The sequence below is a fragment of the Rhineura floridana genome, chromosome 7 (genome assembly GCF_030035675.1).
Source record: "Rhineura floridana isolate rRhiFlo1 chromosome 7, rRhiFlo1.hap2, whole genome shotgun sequence".
In the NCBI taxonomy this organism is placed as follows: Eukaryota; Metazoa; Chordata; class Lepidosauria; order Squamata; family Rhineuridae; genus Rhineura; species Rhineura floridana.
The window spans coordinates 58,785,143-58,802,664 of NC_084486.1; the positions used below are offsets into that span (position 1 = coordinate 58,785,143).

Here is a 17,522-nt window from a genome sequence, read left to right on the forward strand (position 1 = left end):
TTATATTTCAAACATTTTTTCTGTGTTTGCTATTTTCCCCATCCACTAAGAAAAAATCACTGAAAAATGGTAGGACATTTTGCAGTTGTGAAATGCATGCCTTTCTGCTCAATTCTAGAATGAGTACACCTCCCAGCATTTAAAAGCCACTGCATATGCACCCATTCTAAAAGCTTAATCAAATTTTTAATTGAAACAATACCAAAAAAAAGCAACACCTTTTAAACAAATAATAAGTCTGAAGCCACAAGCCACTTAAGTTAGAGCAGATCAGTTCAAAACAGCTCAAGGCAATTAATAGCTTCCACATGCATCCCTAAGCAACATTATTTCCTTAGTCAGATGTTCATCACTATGAAAAGTTCACAAGTTTCCCATCATGTTGTCCTTTGCACACATTATCCTTTTTAAAACAAACTTGTTTTAAAGAAAATCAGACATTACTTACCTAGGCTGAGATACTTTCAAAATGTCCCTTTTACCCAATTCTATCTTCCTATTTTGAATTGACCTACTTTTTTAACCTGACATCCAGAAGTGAACACAATTATAATGAAAACAGCACAATTCTGCCAATATGGTTCTAGAACAGTTGTTCCTTAGCCATTTTTTCAACAGCAGATCAGAGTGAGAAGCAACTACCATCAGTACCATTCTCTGACTCTGTCCTCTCTAATGGAGTTCAAACGCATGTCAGAGACAAGAAACACCTTACTTTCAAGACTACAAGCTAGAGCACTAATACCTGAAGCAAAAGTCAGACTGCAAAATATAGCTTAATGAAGGCTATCTCCCGACATGATGACCTACATAATTTAAATATAGTTCAACAGCTATATAGCTTCAAGGGGTTAACTTCATATAACATTGGGAGATTTCTTGAAAAAGAATACCACACTCAAATATACTAGTAGATAACTGTTAATAGTTAAATCATGTAGTGTACTCACCGACTAAAAGATGATGCTATAGGCTGCAAAGAGAAAAAAGAGAGAATTACCAAAAAAAATTGCTGTAAATTGATTACACATCTCTATGGTGTTTTACATGTAAGCTTTCATCACCAATTCAATCACTTAGAAGAGATATCCAATACTTGTGTAGCAAGGCACCTTTGTGGAATCTAAACCAGTAAAAGGCAATTACTAAAAACAGAACCTGCATATATTCACTTGAAAGACGTACAACTGTTCAGGAAGGAATGAACACATGGTAGAGGAAGGAAATTTGGGACATGTAAGCCCTGTGCAAGAGTTTATTCCTTCATGCAGTGTTAATTTTAAACAATATTTTTAAACAAATAAGTCTGTTTCCCCAAGTCTGTCTGTCTGTCTGTCTTTCTTTCTTTTTTGATTTATATCCTGCCATTCCCCCCAGCAGGAGCCCAGGGCAGCAAACAAAACCGCTAAAAAAACTTTAAAACATCATAAAAACAGATGTTAAGATATATTAAAACAAAACATCTTTAAAAACATTTTTTTAAAAAAGTTTAAAAACATATTTTTTTAAAAAAGAAAAGGTTTAAAAACATATTAAAAAGCTATTCCAACACAGATGCAGACTGGGATAGGTCTCAACTTAAAAGGCTTGTTGAAAGAGGAAAGTCTTCAAAAGGCGCCAAAAAGATAGCAGAGATGGCGCCTGCCTAATATTCAAGGGGAGGGAATTCCACAGGGTAGGTGCCACCACACTAAAGGTCTGTTTCCTATATTGTGCAGAACGGACTTCCTGATAAGATGGTATCTGCAGGAGGCCCCCACCTGCAGAGCACAGTGATCGTCTGGGTGTATAAGGGGTAAGACGGTCTTTCAGGTATCCTAGTCCCAAGCTGTATATGGCTTTGTATACCAAATCTAGAACCTTGAACTTAGCCCGGCAGCTAACAGGTAACCAGTGCAATTCTTTCAGCATCAGGGTGACATGTTGGCAATACCCTGTCCCAATGAGCAGTCTCACCTCCGCATTTTGCATCAGCTGCAGCTTCTGGACCAACATCAAGGGTAGCCCCACATAAAGCACATTACAGTAATCCAGTCTGGAGGTTACCAGTGCATGGACAGCAGTGGTCAGGCTATCCTGGTCCAGAAATGGCCGCAGCTGTCTTACCAGCCAAAGCTGGTATAAGGCACTCCTAGCCACTGAGGTCACCTGGGCCTCTAGCATCAAAGATGAATTGAGGAGCACCCCCACACTACCAACCAGCTTTTTCAGAGGGAGCACGACCCCATCCAAAGCAGGCAACTGACCAATTATCTGAACTCAGGAACCACCAACCCACAACATCTCCATCTTGCTAGGATTCAGACTCAGTTTATTGGCCCTCATCCAGCCCACCACTGAGTCCAGGTAGCAGTCCAGGGCTTGCACAGCCTCTACTAATTCAGATGTTACAGAGAAATAGAGCTGGGTATCATCAGCATACTGCTGACACCTTGCCCCATATCTCCTGATGACCGCTCCCAAGGGCTTCATATAGATGTTCAACAGCATTGGGGACAAGATGGTACCTGATGTCACTGAAGTTAGAGGAGAGTGGTTCAAAATAACTCAAGGATGTTAATCATGTGGAATAGGAAAGAAGGAGGAGAGTGCTCACCCTTCCCCCTAAATTGAATTCCTAGTCGTCCTCCCTAAGTTGGAGGACAACCATCTGTAGTGGAAAGCCTACTCTACCTGTGTAGGCTCCTGCACATCTTTGAACCAATTTGCCACACATTCACAGTATCATTTGTTCAGGATGTTTATGTATGTGGGCTGTCTACATACAACTGGTACTCTGGAAACATGTTCGTGTCAGATGACTGGTATGCTGTTGTGCAAACAACACCTCAAATACATTGAAACTTCCAACCTAAGGGACAGAATGGTTCCATGCTCCAAAGAAATTGTGGTTTTCCAACTGTTACTCATGATGACAAACCTGTTTTGAAACTGAAAGATATATCATAAGCACACAGTTTGGCATGGGAAGGTTTATAGCATAATCCTTTGTGGTCGAGGGTTGAAATAATACACAGACACAGCAAGCTGGGTTGAACAAAGGGCCACTTTATTAAACTTCAAACAAGCCCCTTAAAATAAACCTGCATAGGAGAAACCTAGGTACAGGAACTGTCTGTAAGCAAGCACTTGCAATACAGCTATCAGGTGACCAGCCCCTGCTGGGGCAAGGGCAAGCCATCCTGCTTACCCCTGACCCCTGCCACACCCTATAGGTGAGAAGGGAGGGCCTTCCCACTTCACCCCACCCTGGGGCCCTACAACTCCGGTTGGATGAGGTAAGTTGCCCCCCAAACCAGCCCATATCCTGCCTCCTGGCCATAAAGTCCTGACTGGCAGGCCTCTGGAGCCACCAATCACCTCCAAAGGTGCCTAAGGGGCCACCTAGCTGTCCTTATCTACTTCCCTTCCCACACCTTGCTGCACAAGTGACCAGACAGCCTAAACCAGCTTGGAGTATTAGTCTTAACATAGTCGAATTAGCCGAATTAGCCAAATTAGCCAAAATAACCTAGTAACCACGACACCCCCTAACCCAGTTCCATCCCACCATCACAATGGCAAAAAACCTGTCCTCCAACAAGGGTAGGCAGGATAAAAATTCCTACTCAGCCCTGAAATGACCCAGATCACACAATAGCAATGGGAGGGCAGGGTGGGCATTGCATGCCAAGAGAAGGTTTAGGGGGGTGGCGCGGGCTTAAATAAGTCCTTATGCCCCGCCCCCATGCAACATGCTGCGCATGCCCTCTCCATGTGACATGCAACTGCTGTCCTCCTCTAAAATGGCGGTCAGGGCTTCAACCCCTGGCAGCAAGTACACCCCACCCACCCAGGCTGCGCTCGGGCAAGCGGAGCAGGGCATGCATGTTTACTCAGAAGTAAGTCTAACTGTAGTCAGTGGAGCTTACTTCATGTAAGTGCACACAAGATTTCAGCCACACATAGGGTGTCTTCATACATCACTGCACAAAGTAGTCTATGCACACATATATTGCTCAGTGTGTGTTCATAGTAATTTCTGGCAGCATGCTTGCTGGCTGCTTCTCAGTGATATTATATTTCCTGCATTTCCATGCCTGACTAAAAGTACACATTTCCAATATGCATTTGTATATATGTCAGGGAACTCTGTAAGTTCCTACAGCATGGATTTTGACTAAGCAGAGAGCCATATTCCCCCACAGACACAAATATACACACACTGTTCACTGCAGTGGTGTTTGCATGACTCTCCCAATCCAAATCTGTACTGATGAGGTCCTCGGAAGTTATTTTTCTACTTCTACTTTTCATGGACATTGTTCCTTGTGTGCCTTTTGCCTTTGATCTCTCTTTGCCAGTTAAAACACCAGTCTTTTGTATCAGAGGCAAAAAAACCTATTTTTTTACACTCATCATCTTACATTGGTTTAATTTTAACCAATTATATTAATTTCAAATCAGTTTCAATTTGAGAAACTATAATCTAGAAAAAATATTCAGATCTCCATTTAAGACACAGCATGTTATTAAAATACTATGGCATTACTCTTCCTTCCCATTTGACTCCAATCAGAACATGATAAAGATGCAGAGGGTTTTTTTAAAAAAACTTTTAAAACAAATTCTTAATTCTTCTTTTTAGCCAGCCTATGCAGAAAATAGTTTGAGAAATTAGGTCACAAAGCACTGCAGAGACAGAGATATGAATCCAAATACTAACATAGTTATTTCATCATCTGTGCGATCTACTTATGTTGTCCTGAATTTTATGGTGAATCCATCCATCTTTGAAGAAGATGTTGTACTGCATAGTATCTGAATCAATCCTGTAACTGTACTATATTGCGCATCAAAAGCCATGGAACTAAAACTCATTTAACAGTCATTCTGCATTATGAAGATTAACAAGATGCAAATAGTTCCAGTAGAAAACTGAATTCAATAAAACTAATTAGTTTTTCCCTTACAGTAGGTAATGAGGACAGCTGTGTTAGAGTGTATTTTGCTAACTCCAACACTCCCTCCTCCTTTTCCAAATCCCTCAGTCACTGACCTTCAATTTGGAAGTGCAAACTGCCAACATAAACAATTACAAAGGCAATTTTGCAGACAATTATGCAGGTTGAAAGCATTTAAATGCAATCATACAACAATAGCTGATTGAAATGTAAGATATAATCATAGTTACACAGAATTTTCCATAAAATATATAGCTTGATATCTAAGGTGAGAAGGATGTGCTGCTTTAAAAATCTTTCACCACTGCCATCCTTATTCACATAAAAATGTTTTTCTTCACAGATAATAATTCAAAACTGCTTTACACATTATCTTCTGCAGCCTCATGCTGTAAGATCTAGAAGCATGCTCTCTCTCTTGTTCGCTTGCTCTCTCACATACACTTTGGACAGAAAGAAATGAAGGAAGCTATTACGCAACTTCCTGGTTCCAAACAGATGTTTCCTGGAAAGAGGATGAGCACCGAGTCATTATGACATGGTAAGTAGCTATATAGACAAAGTGATGACATTTATCCTAGTGGTCAAGTACCTATACAATGTTCTGTACACACAATGTTTCCCACTTTATTCAAAAACATACGTCTTAACTAAGATCAAAATCCTACACATTATTCCTTCTCAGTTTTCTGCAGTGTACAGAACTTTCATAATTATGCTCATGACCAATTTAAAAATTATAGCTCTCACAAAAAGGCCACCAAAAGTGTTATCTATAGCAACATTCTGCTAAATAGATCGAAAGAACATTTTAATAGCTATTGTTCCATGACTTAGGCCAAACGTGTAACATATCCATGCCAGCACTACACACGTCAGGCAGCTGATAGTACAGTATGTATTTTGGTTGGTTTAAACCATGCACTTGCCACTTATACCGCTACCACAAATAAGCCCCTTTCAATGGCCTCTATATACATATATATATGTAAAATGGTCACTGATTCATAGAGTTGCCATAAGTTGTAGTCGACTTGGAGGCACATAACAAGAAAAATATGTAAAATAGACAATTTTAAGTTAAATGCCAACCAATATTAAAATTGACAGGATTGGCAGTTTCTATAGATTAACACAATTAATACCATATCATATATGGGATTTTCATAACCAATTTATTTATCATTAATTAAAACCAATATATTTTAATACTTGTAACATTCTTACCATCACATGATTTTTAATTAGCACGATTCCAGATTAAAGTTAAGACACTATCACAGCTGGAGGGTCATCCATGACAGAGAGTCATACTTTCAAAAAACCTAGTGATGTTCATTGAATACCAAAGATCAAATAATATTATGGAAGTAAGGGCAGAGCTTGGAAAAGTTACTTTTTAAAACTACAATTCCCATCAGCCCCAGCCAGCATGGCCACTGGATTGGGCTGATGGGAGTTGTAGTTCAAAAAAGTAACTTTTCCAAGCTCTGAGCCAATTGTAAGAAACAGGGATGGTAAACTTCTGTATTCCCAAGAATTCTCAAGCCATACTATTTTGGAGACAGCAGTCTATGGTAGCTACTCTCCTTCAGGGATGGTGTGGCTCTAGAATAAAGTCGGTGCCATGCATCAGTAAAAGTATGTACGGTTGTGGAGCACAATAGCCAAAGCATTACATATAATTTCCAAAGAGAGATATAACATTAAAGCATTAGCTTTTCTTATAACACAAAAATGTGTTCTTTTCCTTAGAAGTAAAATTCTGCACAAAATTTTGCCACACATTTGATTAAAATTTGGAAGTGTTGTCTGGACAAGAGGCTATTGTAAGGACAGAATATGGAGAAACAGATTGGTTCCCCATCAGAAAGGGTGGGAGACAGGGGTGTATTTTATCACCGTACAGAACATATCATAAAGAAAGCAGGTTCGGACCAAGACAAAGGAGATGTGAAATTTGGAGGAAGAAATATTAATAATTTCAGATATGCAGATGATACCATACTACTAGCAGAAACCAGTAAAGATTTGAAACAAATACTGATGAAAGCTAAAGAGGAAAGCACAAAAGCAGAACTACAGCTGAACGTCAAGAAGAATAAAGTAATGACAACAGAAGATTTATGTAACTTTAAAGTTGACAGCAAGGACATTAAACTTGTCAAGGATTATTAATACCTCGGCACAGTCATTAACCAAAATGGAGACAATAGTCAAGAAATCAGAAGAAGCCTAGGATTGGAGAGGGCAGTTATGAGAGAACTAAAAAAGGTCCTCAAATGCAAAGATGTATCACTGAACACTAAAGTCAGGATCATTCAGACCATGGTATTTCCGATCTCTATGCATGGATGTGAAAGCTGGACAGTGAAAAAAGTGATAAGAGAAAAATCAACTTATCTGAAATGTGGTGTTGGAGGAGAGATTTGGGCATACCATGGACTGCAAAAAAGATAAATAATTGGGTGTTAGAACAAATTAAACCAGAACTATCACAAGAAGCTAAAATGATGAAACTGAGGTTATCATACTTTGGACACATCATGAGAAGATATGATTGACTAGAAAAGACAATAATGCTGGGAAAAACAGAAGGGAGTAGAAAAAGAGGAAGATCAAACAAGAGATGGGTTGATTCCATAAAGGAAGCCAGACCTGAACTTACAAGATCTGAACAGGGTGATTTATGACAGATGCTATTGGAGGTTGCTGATTCATAGGGTCGCCATAAGATGAAATCGACTCGAAGGCACATAACAACAACAAGCAATGTCCAGCACAATTTATGATTTTGCATATCTTGACCATACATTCTAAAAGTACAACATTGTAAACACACCCACTACCTTTGGATTTTGACTTAACATGCACATTAACCTTTCAAATTTTGTGAAAAGCCTGCTTACCAAAATTAATGCATTATGCTGGAAATGTGAAAGGGGGCAATGAAACAGACTAGCAGTTATCTGCTGCGAAGGATGACAGCTATAAACTAAGTGAGCATAGCATAGCTAACTGCACACTTCTAAGCATTCTCAAATATATAATATAGCATAGCAAGAAAACCACAGGATAGTATAATTCAGAGTGTAGCTTGAAAACCACAGGATAGCATAATTCAGAGTGTAGCTTGAAAAGATGATACCTATTATTTCCCACCTCTTCTAAAACAATGATCAAATGTCAATCAGTTATGTTACTGTGATTCCTAAGGACATTATAATATCAATAAAAATGAAAAACATGATTATCACTACTTTCTGTGGGGAAAAATTAATTTTGAAATATATGTCAGGCATGAAAGACTGAATATTTTCCAGTTACAAGGAATTAACTAAATATTTGAAGCATTATGCTGCTTTTTGCTCTAGGAAAATCAGCTTAGGCTATAGTTCAGTAATGTAACACTTTCAATTAAAGTGTTTTCTCCAGAATGGTCACATGTATTATATTTAATTTCCAAAAGCAAATTATGAACCCATACTGTTTTGTGACACTTGTATGATTACACTGTCTGTGTACATATGCATTTAATTAGCAAACAGGCACAGTATTCACCACATTGTGTATATTTAAATACCAGCATACTAGCTTTTAAAAATATAAGACTTCATCCACTCCAAGTTTGTATAGAAGACTAGAGTCACAAAGAGACCCAGCTGTTAATCTTATACAAACTGTCCCAACTTTCTTATTATTTTAGACCAGTAAAATCTAAAAAGAGAAAAGGAAAAGTTGAATAAAACTTGAACCTTATCCCCAAAACTACTTCAAATAAGTTTTTTTTTCCAGAACTGAAACTAAAATTAGGGGTGTCCACAGATGATGATATTTGATTTGAACTCCAATTCAGCACTTCAGAAAACAGCCCAATTCAGTTCCAGATCCTTATTCAGGAAAGCAAAAACTTCACTATTTATTCACTATTATGGGCTGGGGGGGGGGTCAAAAGCTTTTACAGAATTGGATGACTCTTGCAGGGAACCTCATAAGTGGATTAATCCTACAGTTTAAAATTTTGTGCAGGGCACATTTAAAGTTTTGTTGTTTCAAGAAACCACCTGTAACTTTTTAAAAATTATTTTTGGACAGAACTGGATGAAATTTCTACACAGGTAGTCCCTTTGAGTAGATTAATACTGTTAAATTTCAGAAAGTTATGTGTGGTGGTTTTACTGCAGTCTTTACTGTTCTGAAGTGATTAAAAAAGGAATCACTTAATCTACCCTATTTTTTTATCAATTTGTTTGAGAACAGTATATATCATAGAGGTGTCCCTAGATAGGAAACCTGCCAAATTTCAGAAAAAGAGATGTCGAGGGCTTTGTGCTAGACAGCTTTAAAGCTGATTGGGGGGGGGGGAGAACAAAAAGGAATTTGCTTCCCTCCCTCTGGCTTTTGTGGGTAAGGATTTTAGCATGAAAACTGAAACATCCCAGAGGTGCCCCTAGGAAAGTAATCTGCACATTTCAGAAGGAGAGTTGCAGGGACTAGATGAATGGGGAAACCCACTCTCATTCAAAAACCTAACATGTGGAACAAAATTTATGTCTCCCTCTTCCCCCCCCCCATACTTTGCCCTTTCCATGCTCCTTTCTCATTTTTTCCTGGTGCAGTCAATACACATAGGATAAGTGGCCTCTCAAGTCTATCCATAGAATACCTTATGTTATCCGTAGAACATCGTATGTTCTGCATTAAAAACATAAAAGGCCTGCTAATAAATATATGTTCATTTTAGGAATAGCCCGGAATTAGCAGCTGTCCAGGGTGCCTGACAGAGTTATTTTCACATCCGCTGCTACCTGAACCTTTTAATTGAAGATTCCAGGGCTTGAGCCTGGGATTTCTGTATACAAAGCTAACACCAAACTATGCTCCTTTTATGAACAATGATGAAAACAATACAGGCTGCAATATCTCACATTCTTCCCAATTCCTACAATAAGGAATATGTAAACAAAATAGAAAGATTTCAGAATTTTGATTTACTCTAAGATATGTATTACCTGACAAAAATCTGAACCAATACTGAAAAAAAGTTATTTTAATCTAAATTATTGACCTTATGTACTTCTGAACTTCATTGCTCCAGTTTAGGATGTCATCCAATTCACTTTGCCTTGATCCTTATCTGTATCTGCAGTGCTTTCTCAATTGGCCCAGGATGCAAGGGCCTACCTTAGGCATACACAAAGGTTTTCATGAAATCCAGATATATTTATACATTATTAACAATTATCTTCAACGAGCAGATTGCCCAACCCGTTATCACAAACTGCTTATGAAACTCACCCAAGTCTTGAAAATGGTTGGTCACACATCAATTTTGTTTTGAGGGGGGAGCAAAGAAATTGAACAGAGGTATTCTGTTAAGAAATGCAATCACTATGCCTTTTTAAAGATGAAAAACTAGTTATGTGGTTCAGATCCTGACCTTTTCATACTACTTCACTTCTCAAGGGCACTTAAAATAAATTATTGAATAAGAAAGCTCTTGACAAATTGTATTAGTTATTTTTCTCCAGCTTTTAACACTGCCCCTTGCCTTTTCTTTAATCTGCTCCTTAACCATCTTGCACAATATACAGAGTTATTGGCAGTTTCCAGATTATTTACATTACCATATCACCTTCTTCACTAAAATGCAGATAAATTTGATATACTACATTTCACCTGTACAGAAAACCAGTCAGCTTCTTAAAAGAAATATGAGATCACTGTCACACTGTGACTATTGCACATAACTTATTCTTTATCTTCACATTTGTTCTAGAATCATACTTGGCACTGATCTTAAGCTGACTAACCAGATAGGTTTTTATATTTTTTGTGATGTATCTCAAAGGCATAAACAGCTGATCCTATGCATGTTTGTACATAAGCAAGTTCCACTGAGTTCAAATAGGGTTTACTTCCAAATAGGCACAGATTGGATTGCAGTTTAAGTTTACTTTGGAAACAGCCTAAAGCAGCAGCAATCTAAACTGCAAGGATAAACACATCTGGCATAGCTTGTGACAAAAGTAGATGCTGTTATTTTTCTGGCATCTGTGCAATGATGGTACACACTGAAATCCATGCAGATGCAAAGCCCTTCAAAACACAAAGACAGTGTGGCTGTCTTTGCAGATAAACAGACTGGAAGCATTCAAATAAATGTATCAATGGTATTTCTACCTCAGATCCCAACGAAAATAATGATTTTAAATGAATATTTCAAATGTATTTGACTAATGAAAGTTTTACACTAACCCCCCCCCCACATTCTAGGAATTAAGGTTTGGATTCAGACTTACTCAGAACAGACCCATTTAAATCAGTAGTACTTAAGTTTGTTTCCAACTCTTTCATAGGATTTGAAGGTAGCAAAGTTTTAAAAAAATAAAAATGTAAACTGAGGCTTTTATTCAATATATCAACCATTTATCAGGTTTAATTAGCTAATGAAATGCAGAACAGAGCAATTAACCATTAAGATAATCAAAATAGATGTTGCAATATCTCAATATATTGCTCACCATAGACCAAGCATATGTTGTTGTGAAAAACAATTTTCAAATGCACTGCATGAAGGAAGAAATGCAGGAGTTTAGACTCTTCTCTGTTGAATGTTTTCCACAGGAAATAGTTATATCTGCCTGTTAGAGTAAAAAATAGTTCCAACTCTCCTGCAGAAGAGAAACAGGATCAACAAGGAAACAGATGCTTTAATGTCACATGTGGAAGTATGAAACTGTAAATGCCATAGAGAAGGCAGGGACAACTACTTTTTAAGTACAGTTGAAAATGTGTTATTATTTATTGGCATATTTTGGAGAAGCACCTCCTAGATGTTTGCACTCTGGCATAGACTGTAGATTGATTGGCTGTGATGTTGAGCCAATATTTTCGTTTTTGCCATTTTCTTTTGGGTGTCTACAGCTGCTTGTTTGCCAGTTAAGCAACTGGCGGCTGAGTATGAAGTACTGCAAGATAAAACTGACAACACTTCTGGCAGGAACAGAAATGTTGTCAGGGATTCCAGTGCTTGAACCGCAAGTTCAGCTTAGCCTAGAATTTCTGTCATGGTTATCCTGTCCACAAGAAATACAAAATCCAAATGTTAGGAATACTTTGAATTAGAAAAAGGCAGAGTAACTATACAGATTAGTTCATGATTGCTTTTTCAATGCATTTGCCGGCAATGGAGGGCAAGATGGGCAAGCAGGAACTATATAAGGCTCTTTATATAGGTCACACATCCAGAAGCTGTTCCTAGCATCTCAGATACAAGAAAGATCTGAGAAAAAACATGTCCAGAAAGGTGTATCACTAGGAATTTTGCAAAGCTTTTTGTAAAGAATAGATGCTCTGGAACTGGAGCAAGAAAAGAAATAAGAAGCATCACTCCAGTCAATCTGTCTCAGAGCAACAACAGCCTAGCACCATACCAACTGCAGACAACCCATCAAATGCACTGTGTTTGGCTATAGCAAGAACCACTGGAGCAGGTTGAAACACATTGGCACTTCAATCACTACAGCAATAGTCAACTAATACGCAACTATGGTAGGTCCAATCTGTCCCAATGGCTTTGAGCATTCACAGTTCCAGGGTCATGGGATATTATTCCATGTGGCTCTAGAGCAGATCTATGGAAACAGGAAAGATTGAAACAGTGAATGCTTACCTGCTACCAGCCAGGTAGGTTTTCCTTCTGTCTGTCTGTCTGTCATCTATAGTGCCTTCCAAAAGTATTCAGACTCCTGACCAATGCTCTCATATTACTGAATTACAAATGGTACATTGTAATTTTGTTCTGTATGATATTTTATTTTGAAACACTGAAACTCAGAATCAATTATTGTAAGGTGACATTGGTTTTATGTTGGGAAATGTTTGTAAGAAACATAAAAAACTGAAACATGTGGCTTGCATAAGTATTCAGCTTTGTGCTGTGGAAGCTCCCAGTTTACACAGATGAAAGAAACTGCCCTATCAAGGACACAGTTACCTTACAATTGGCCTCCACCTGTAAACCATTAAAGTTGCTGTCACATTGTCAGGATAAAAACCCCACTGTTGAAGGATCATTGGTCAGGCTGTGTATCTCAAGGAAAATGAAGACCAAAGAGCATTCTATAGAGGTGAGAGATAATGTAATACAAATGCATAGATTAGGAATGCATAGATCTGCCAAGAAAAGGCCGTCCCTCAAAACTCAGTGCTCCAACAAGGAGACTTGTGAGAGAAGCCACAGAGAGGCCAACAATCACTTTGAAGGAGCTACAGAGTTCAGTGGCTGGGAGTAGAGTAATGGTTCACCAGTCAACCATATCAAGAGCATTGCATAACAGAGGCCTATATGGGAGGGTGGCAAGAAAGATGCCATTACTCAAAAGGTACCATCTGAAAGCAAGTCTGGAGTTTGCTAGAAAGCATGGGAGTGCCACAGCTGCAATGTGGGAAAAGGTTTTGTGGTCAGATGAGACCAAGATAGAGCTTTTTGGCCAAAACTCAAAGTGCTATGTGTGGCGCAAACCTAACACTGCCCAAGCCTCGAGACACACCATCCCTGCAGTGAAGTATGGTGGTGATAGCAGCATGCTGTGGGGATGCTTCTCATCAACAGGGACTGGGCATTGATGGAAGAATGGATGGAGCAAAATACAGGGAAATACTGCAAGAGAACCTACTTCAGTCCACTAAAAAACTGAAGCTTGGGAGGAAAGTCACGTTTCAGCAGGACAATGATCCCAAGTACAAGGCCAAAGCAACACTGCAGTGGCTCAAGAACAAAAGGTGAATGTCCTACAGTAGCCCAGTCAAAGTCCTGATCTCAATCCCATTGAGAATCTGTGGCGCTACTGGAAAATTGCGGTCCACAGCAACGTCCAACCAACCTGAACAACCTGGAGCGAATCTGCCAAGAAGAATGGGCCAAAATCCCTCCAACACTGTGTGCAAAGCTGGTACATACCTATCCCAAAAGACTTACGTTGTTATTGCAGCGAAAGGTGGCTCTACCAAATACCAATGTATGTGGGCTGAATACTTATGCAAGCAACATGTTTCAGTTTTCATGTCTCTTACAAACATTTCACAACATAAAACCAATGTCACCTTACAATAACTGATTTTGAGTCAGTGTTTTAAAATATCATACAGAAGGAAATTACAATGTATCATTTGTAATTCAGTAATATGAGAGCACTGGTCAGGGTCTGAATACTTTTGCAAGGCTATCATCTATTATCTATCCATCTATCACCTATCCAAATCCCGCCCTTCCTCTAGTAGGAGCCCATTATAAACCGCCCAGAGAGCTTCGGCTATGGGGCGGTATATAAATGTAATAAATAACGAAATAAATAAATAAATAAATAAATAAATACAGATGCAGATAATGCAAAAACCAAGTTAAGCTTCATAAGAACATAAGAAGAGCCTGCTAGATCAGGCCAATGACCCTCTGGTTCTGCATCCTGTTCTCAAAATGGCTAACCAGATGTCTATGGGAAGCCCGCAAGCAATACCCAAGCACAAGAGCACTCTCTCCTTCTGCAGTTTCCAGCAACTGGTATTCAGAAGCATACTGCCTCCAACCGTGGAGGCAAAGTACAGCCATCCTGGCTAGCAGCCTTATCCTCCATGAATTTGTCTAATCCTCTTTTAAAGCCAAGTTGGCGTCCATTATTGCCTTTTATGGGAGTGAGTTCTATGCACTGTGTGAAGAAGTACTGTACTTTCTTTTGCCTAACCTGAATCTTCTAACTAAGATTCCAACAAAGATTCAATTCATCAGTTGTGAAAATAGCCTACAGTATATTTAATCCAAATTAGGCAAAGAAAACCCCAAAGGATTTTCTGTATTTAATGTTAAATATGCAAGTGCTGGATAGGGTTCCACTTTGTTACATTTACATGCCAATTTTGTAACCCTCTTAAAAACTTAATAAAAATTATGTATAAAAGAACCCATTAAAATTTGATAACATTACAGTATTCTTCAGTCATTCAAAGGCTTTATAAATGAACACATGGACCTCTTGCCATATACCTTTGGAAATCAGCACAACTTCCAAAGACCAAATAATCCTACTTTCATGTCAATAGCTGAAATATAAGCATCTATTCTTCTCCCCACCCAACTGTCTTCTGAGAAGTTCTGTGAACTCATCATGAATACTTCCTCCACACAAAATAACACAGCTGTATTCATTTATAAAACAAAAACAGCACTGTAGGAAAATATGCTGGTCTCCATTCTGGTGTGTTATCAATCTAACAAAGGGGTAAATGTTAAAAATTAAAGGCATGCTGTTTAGGCTATTCAAAAAGGTCAAACACTTCTTGAATTATTCTCTAGTACATATGTGATAAACTAAACTTTACCATGGTGTCTTAACAATCACTGCAAATTAACAATGACAACAGCAGCAATGTGATAGTACCCTGATTTAGCCTTGGCCCTGATGTGAGAACCAGATAAATAGTCAAGGCAAACTTTAACAAAATTATCAAACAAATATTAGAATGACAAGAGTCAGTGAAAACAAAGATAATTGAGGGTGCATTTACAGTCTTTTCCTCACATAGAAAGGTGGCTCTTGTCACCTTGAGGTAGATATCCATGTATATTCCTGCTTTGTAGTCAGTTTATCATATGTCTGCATTCTACACAGTGGTGAACTGTGAATATGGCAGCAAGACAAGGATAAATGTCAGATGCAAGTTGACCCCTCTCCTTAATGTCTTATTTCACTGGGCCTCTCAGATCTGGTGAGAGAAGGGAAGGTCTGCCATACAAAGTTAGTAACCAGACCTCAAGGTTTGGCCTTGGGCATTAGGGATTCAAGCCACACTTCTGGGCTACATTACTCTGGGATATCATATAGCATAGGTCAGACAACATGTATTTTCTTTCAAGCCATCTGAGCATGCAAGTCAGTAGAATGAGGAAAGGAGTCACCAGAAAGCGGGTTCAAAAAGACACTACGTAGTGATTGCAGCGGCATATAGAAGTCAGGTTTGCCCAGCTTGGACCCAGAATCAGCATAAGCTCAGCATATTGCTAACTTGAAGACTTTGTTAACAGTGGAGAGGAAACAGCAGCAGGGTGGGTGAAGGTCAGAAGAAGGGCCGGATTAAGCTGAGGAGGGCCCTTAGGCTGATTGGTGTTTTGGGGGCCCTTTTCCTCTTAGGCAATGTTTTTCTCAAACCCCTTACCCTGCGATCTGCAGAAACAGATGCAGGAGGGATTGCAGGACAGGAGCTTCTGAGCCACCTGCCATCCCGTCCCATCCCATCCCCCCCGCTTCACCTACTTTTCTGCTTTTTTGCGGCTGCCCGCACTGCGTGCACAGGTTTACCATCAGTATAGATGGCGGCTGAGGTTTCCCTAAGGGGCTGAAGCCACTGCCACCATCTTGTTTGATGGCAGCAATGTGCATGTGTAGCACGCATGCGTGCCATCAACCAAGATGGCAGCAGAGGCTTCAGCCCCTTAGGGAAACCTCGGCCACCATCTTGATTGATGGCAAACCACAAAAAACAGAGGAGAAAAAGGTAAGTGAAGCAGGGGGTTAGCTTACGCACGGGCCCCCAAGAGCTCTGGGCCCCTAGGCTTCAGCCTACTAAGCCTAATGGATAATCCTGCCCTGGTCAGAAGGCAGAAGCACTGTTGGGGTAAATGTGTGCACACACATAAGAGACTCTGGAAATTAGATTTCTCAACTCTTCACGTTTCTCTAATAAGCAGGGGCAGTGGGGGGGTGGACTGGGACCACAATACTGGGGGAGAGAGGAGTTAACCTGTCCCCTCATGCCATAGCCTAGGCCCCTAAAACTGCTATTTGCTCCATAATATGAAGAAATTCATCAAACTGGCATATTAGGTGCTAGATGAAACCACGACTATGACAACTAGTTTAAAGCGGCCATAGAAGTCAAAAGATTTAAAGAAAAAAGAATGTACCCTTATAGTTATACCAGTTCATAGCCTAGACACAGTCCTTTCATTGTTGCCTGCTAAAACCTATGCACACTGCTACAGAGATATTAAATTGGACAGTAAACAAATAATACAATAATTAATTTTTAAATGTGATTTCCCACCTTCCTTCTTATTCCAGCTATCCTCATTTTCCCTTATTGACAAATGAAGGGGTCTATATAAATAGATTATAAAACTTGCAACAAAAGGTATGCTCAACTTGTCACTCTAAAGTTTATTTTAATATCAGTACTCACAACTAATATCATTTCATGGCTAAACTAATATTTTGGTCTTGAATCTTTGCGTTTTACAGTTCATGCAACAGAGGGCTCTAGAATGATTTCACACATCAGACTTGCAGGTTTAACAAGGTTTAAAATAGTGAGAGATGGAAAGAAGTGGTAAATTGAAAGGGTGGAAGTGACAGGTTGCAAATCATCAGCAGAATTCTAAATTAAAGGACTATCTTTCAAATGCCCTTGGTGTCAATGTGTGAAATTAGTTAAGATACCTTCTGAAAATTAATTATCTAATACTTGAGCTAATTATGCATCTATAGATAACTGCAGGCTCATTAGAAACATAAACCTTAGGAA

The 17,522-nt window shown here is 39.1% G+C and overlaps 1 protein-coding gene across 8 annotated transcripts in view; it reads right to left on the reverse strand.

Moving 5' to 3' along the window:
- PTPRE (protein tyrosine phosphatase receptor type E) overlaps window positions 1-17,522 on the reverse strand; it is a 216,312-nt gene that overhangs the window by 155,693 nt on the left and 43,097 nt on the right. For 7 of the 8 annotated variants that reach the window (XM_061635662.1, XM_061635661.1, XM_061635666.1 and 4 more), the window contains one exon: window positions 951-973. The exons of the other annotated variant lie outside the window; for it this stretch is intronic. In XM_061635662.1, the coding sequence (XP_061491646.1) occupies window positions 951-973 (23 nt within the window). The remainder of the gene's footprint in view (window positions 1-950; window positions 974-17,522) is intronic. 8 annotated transcript variants of the gene reach the window in all.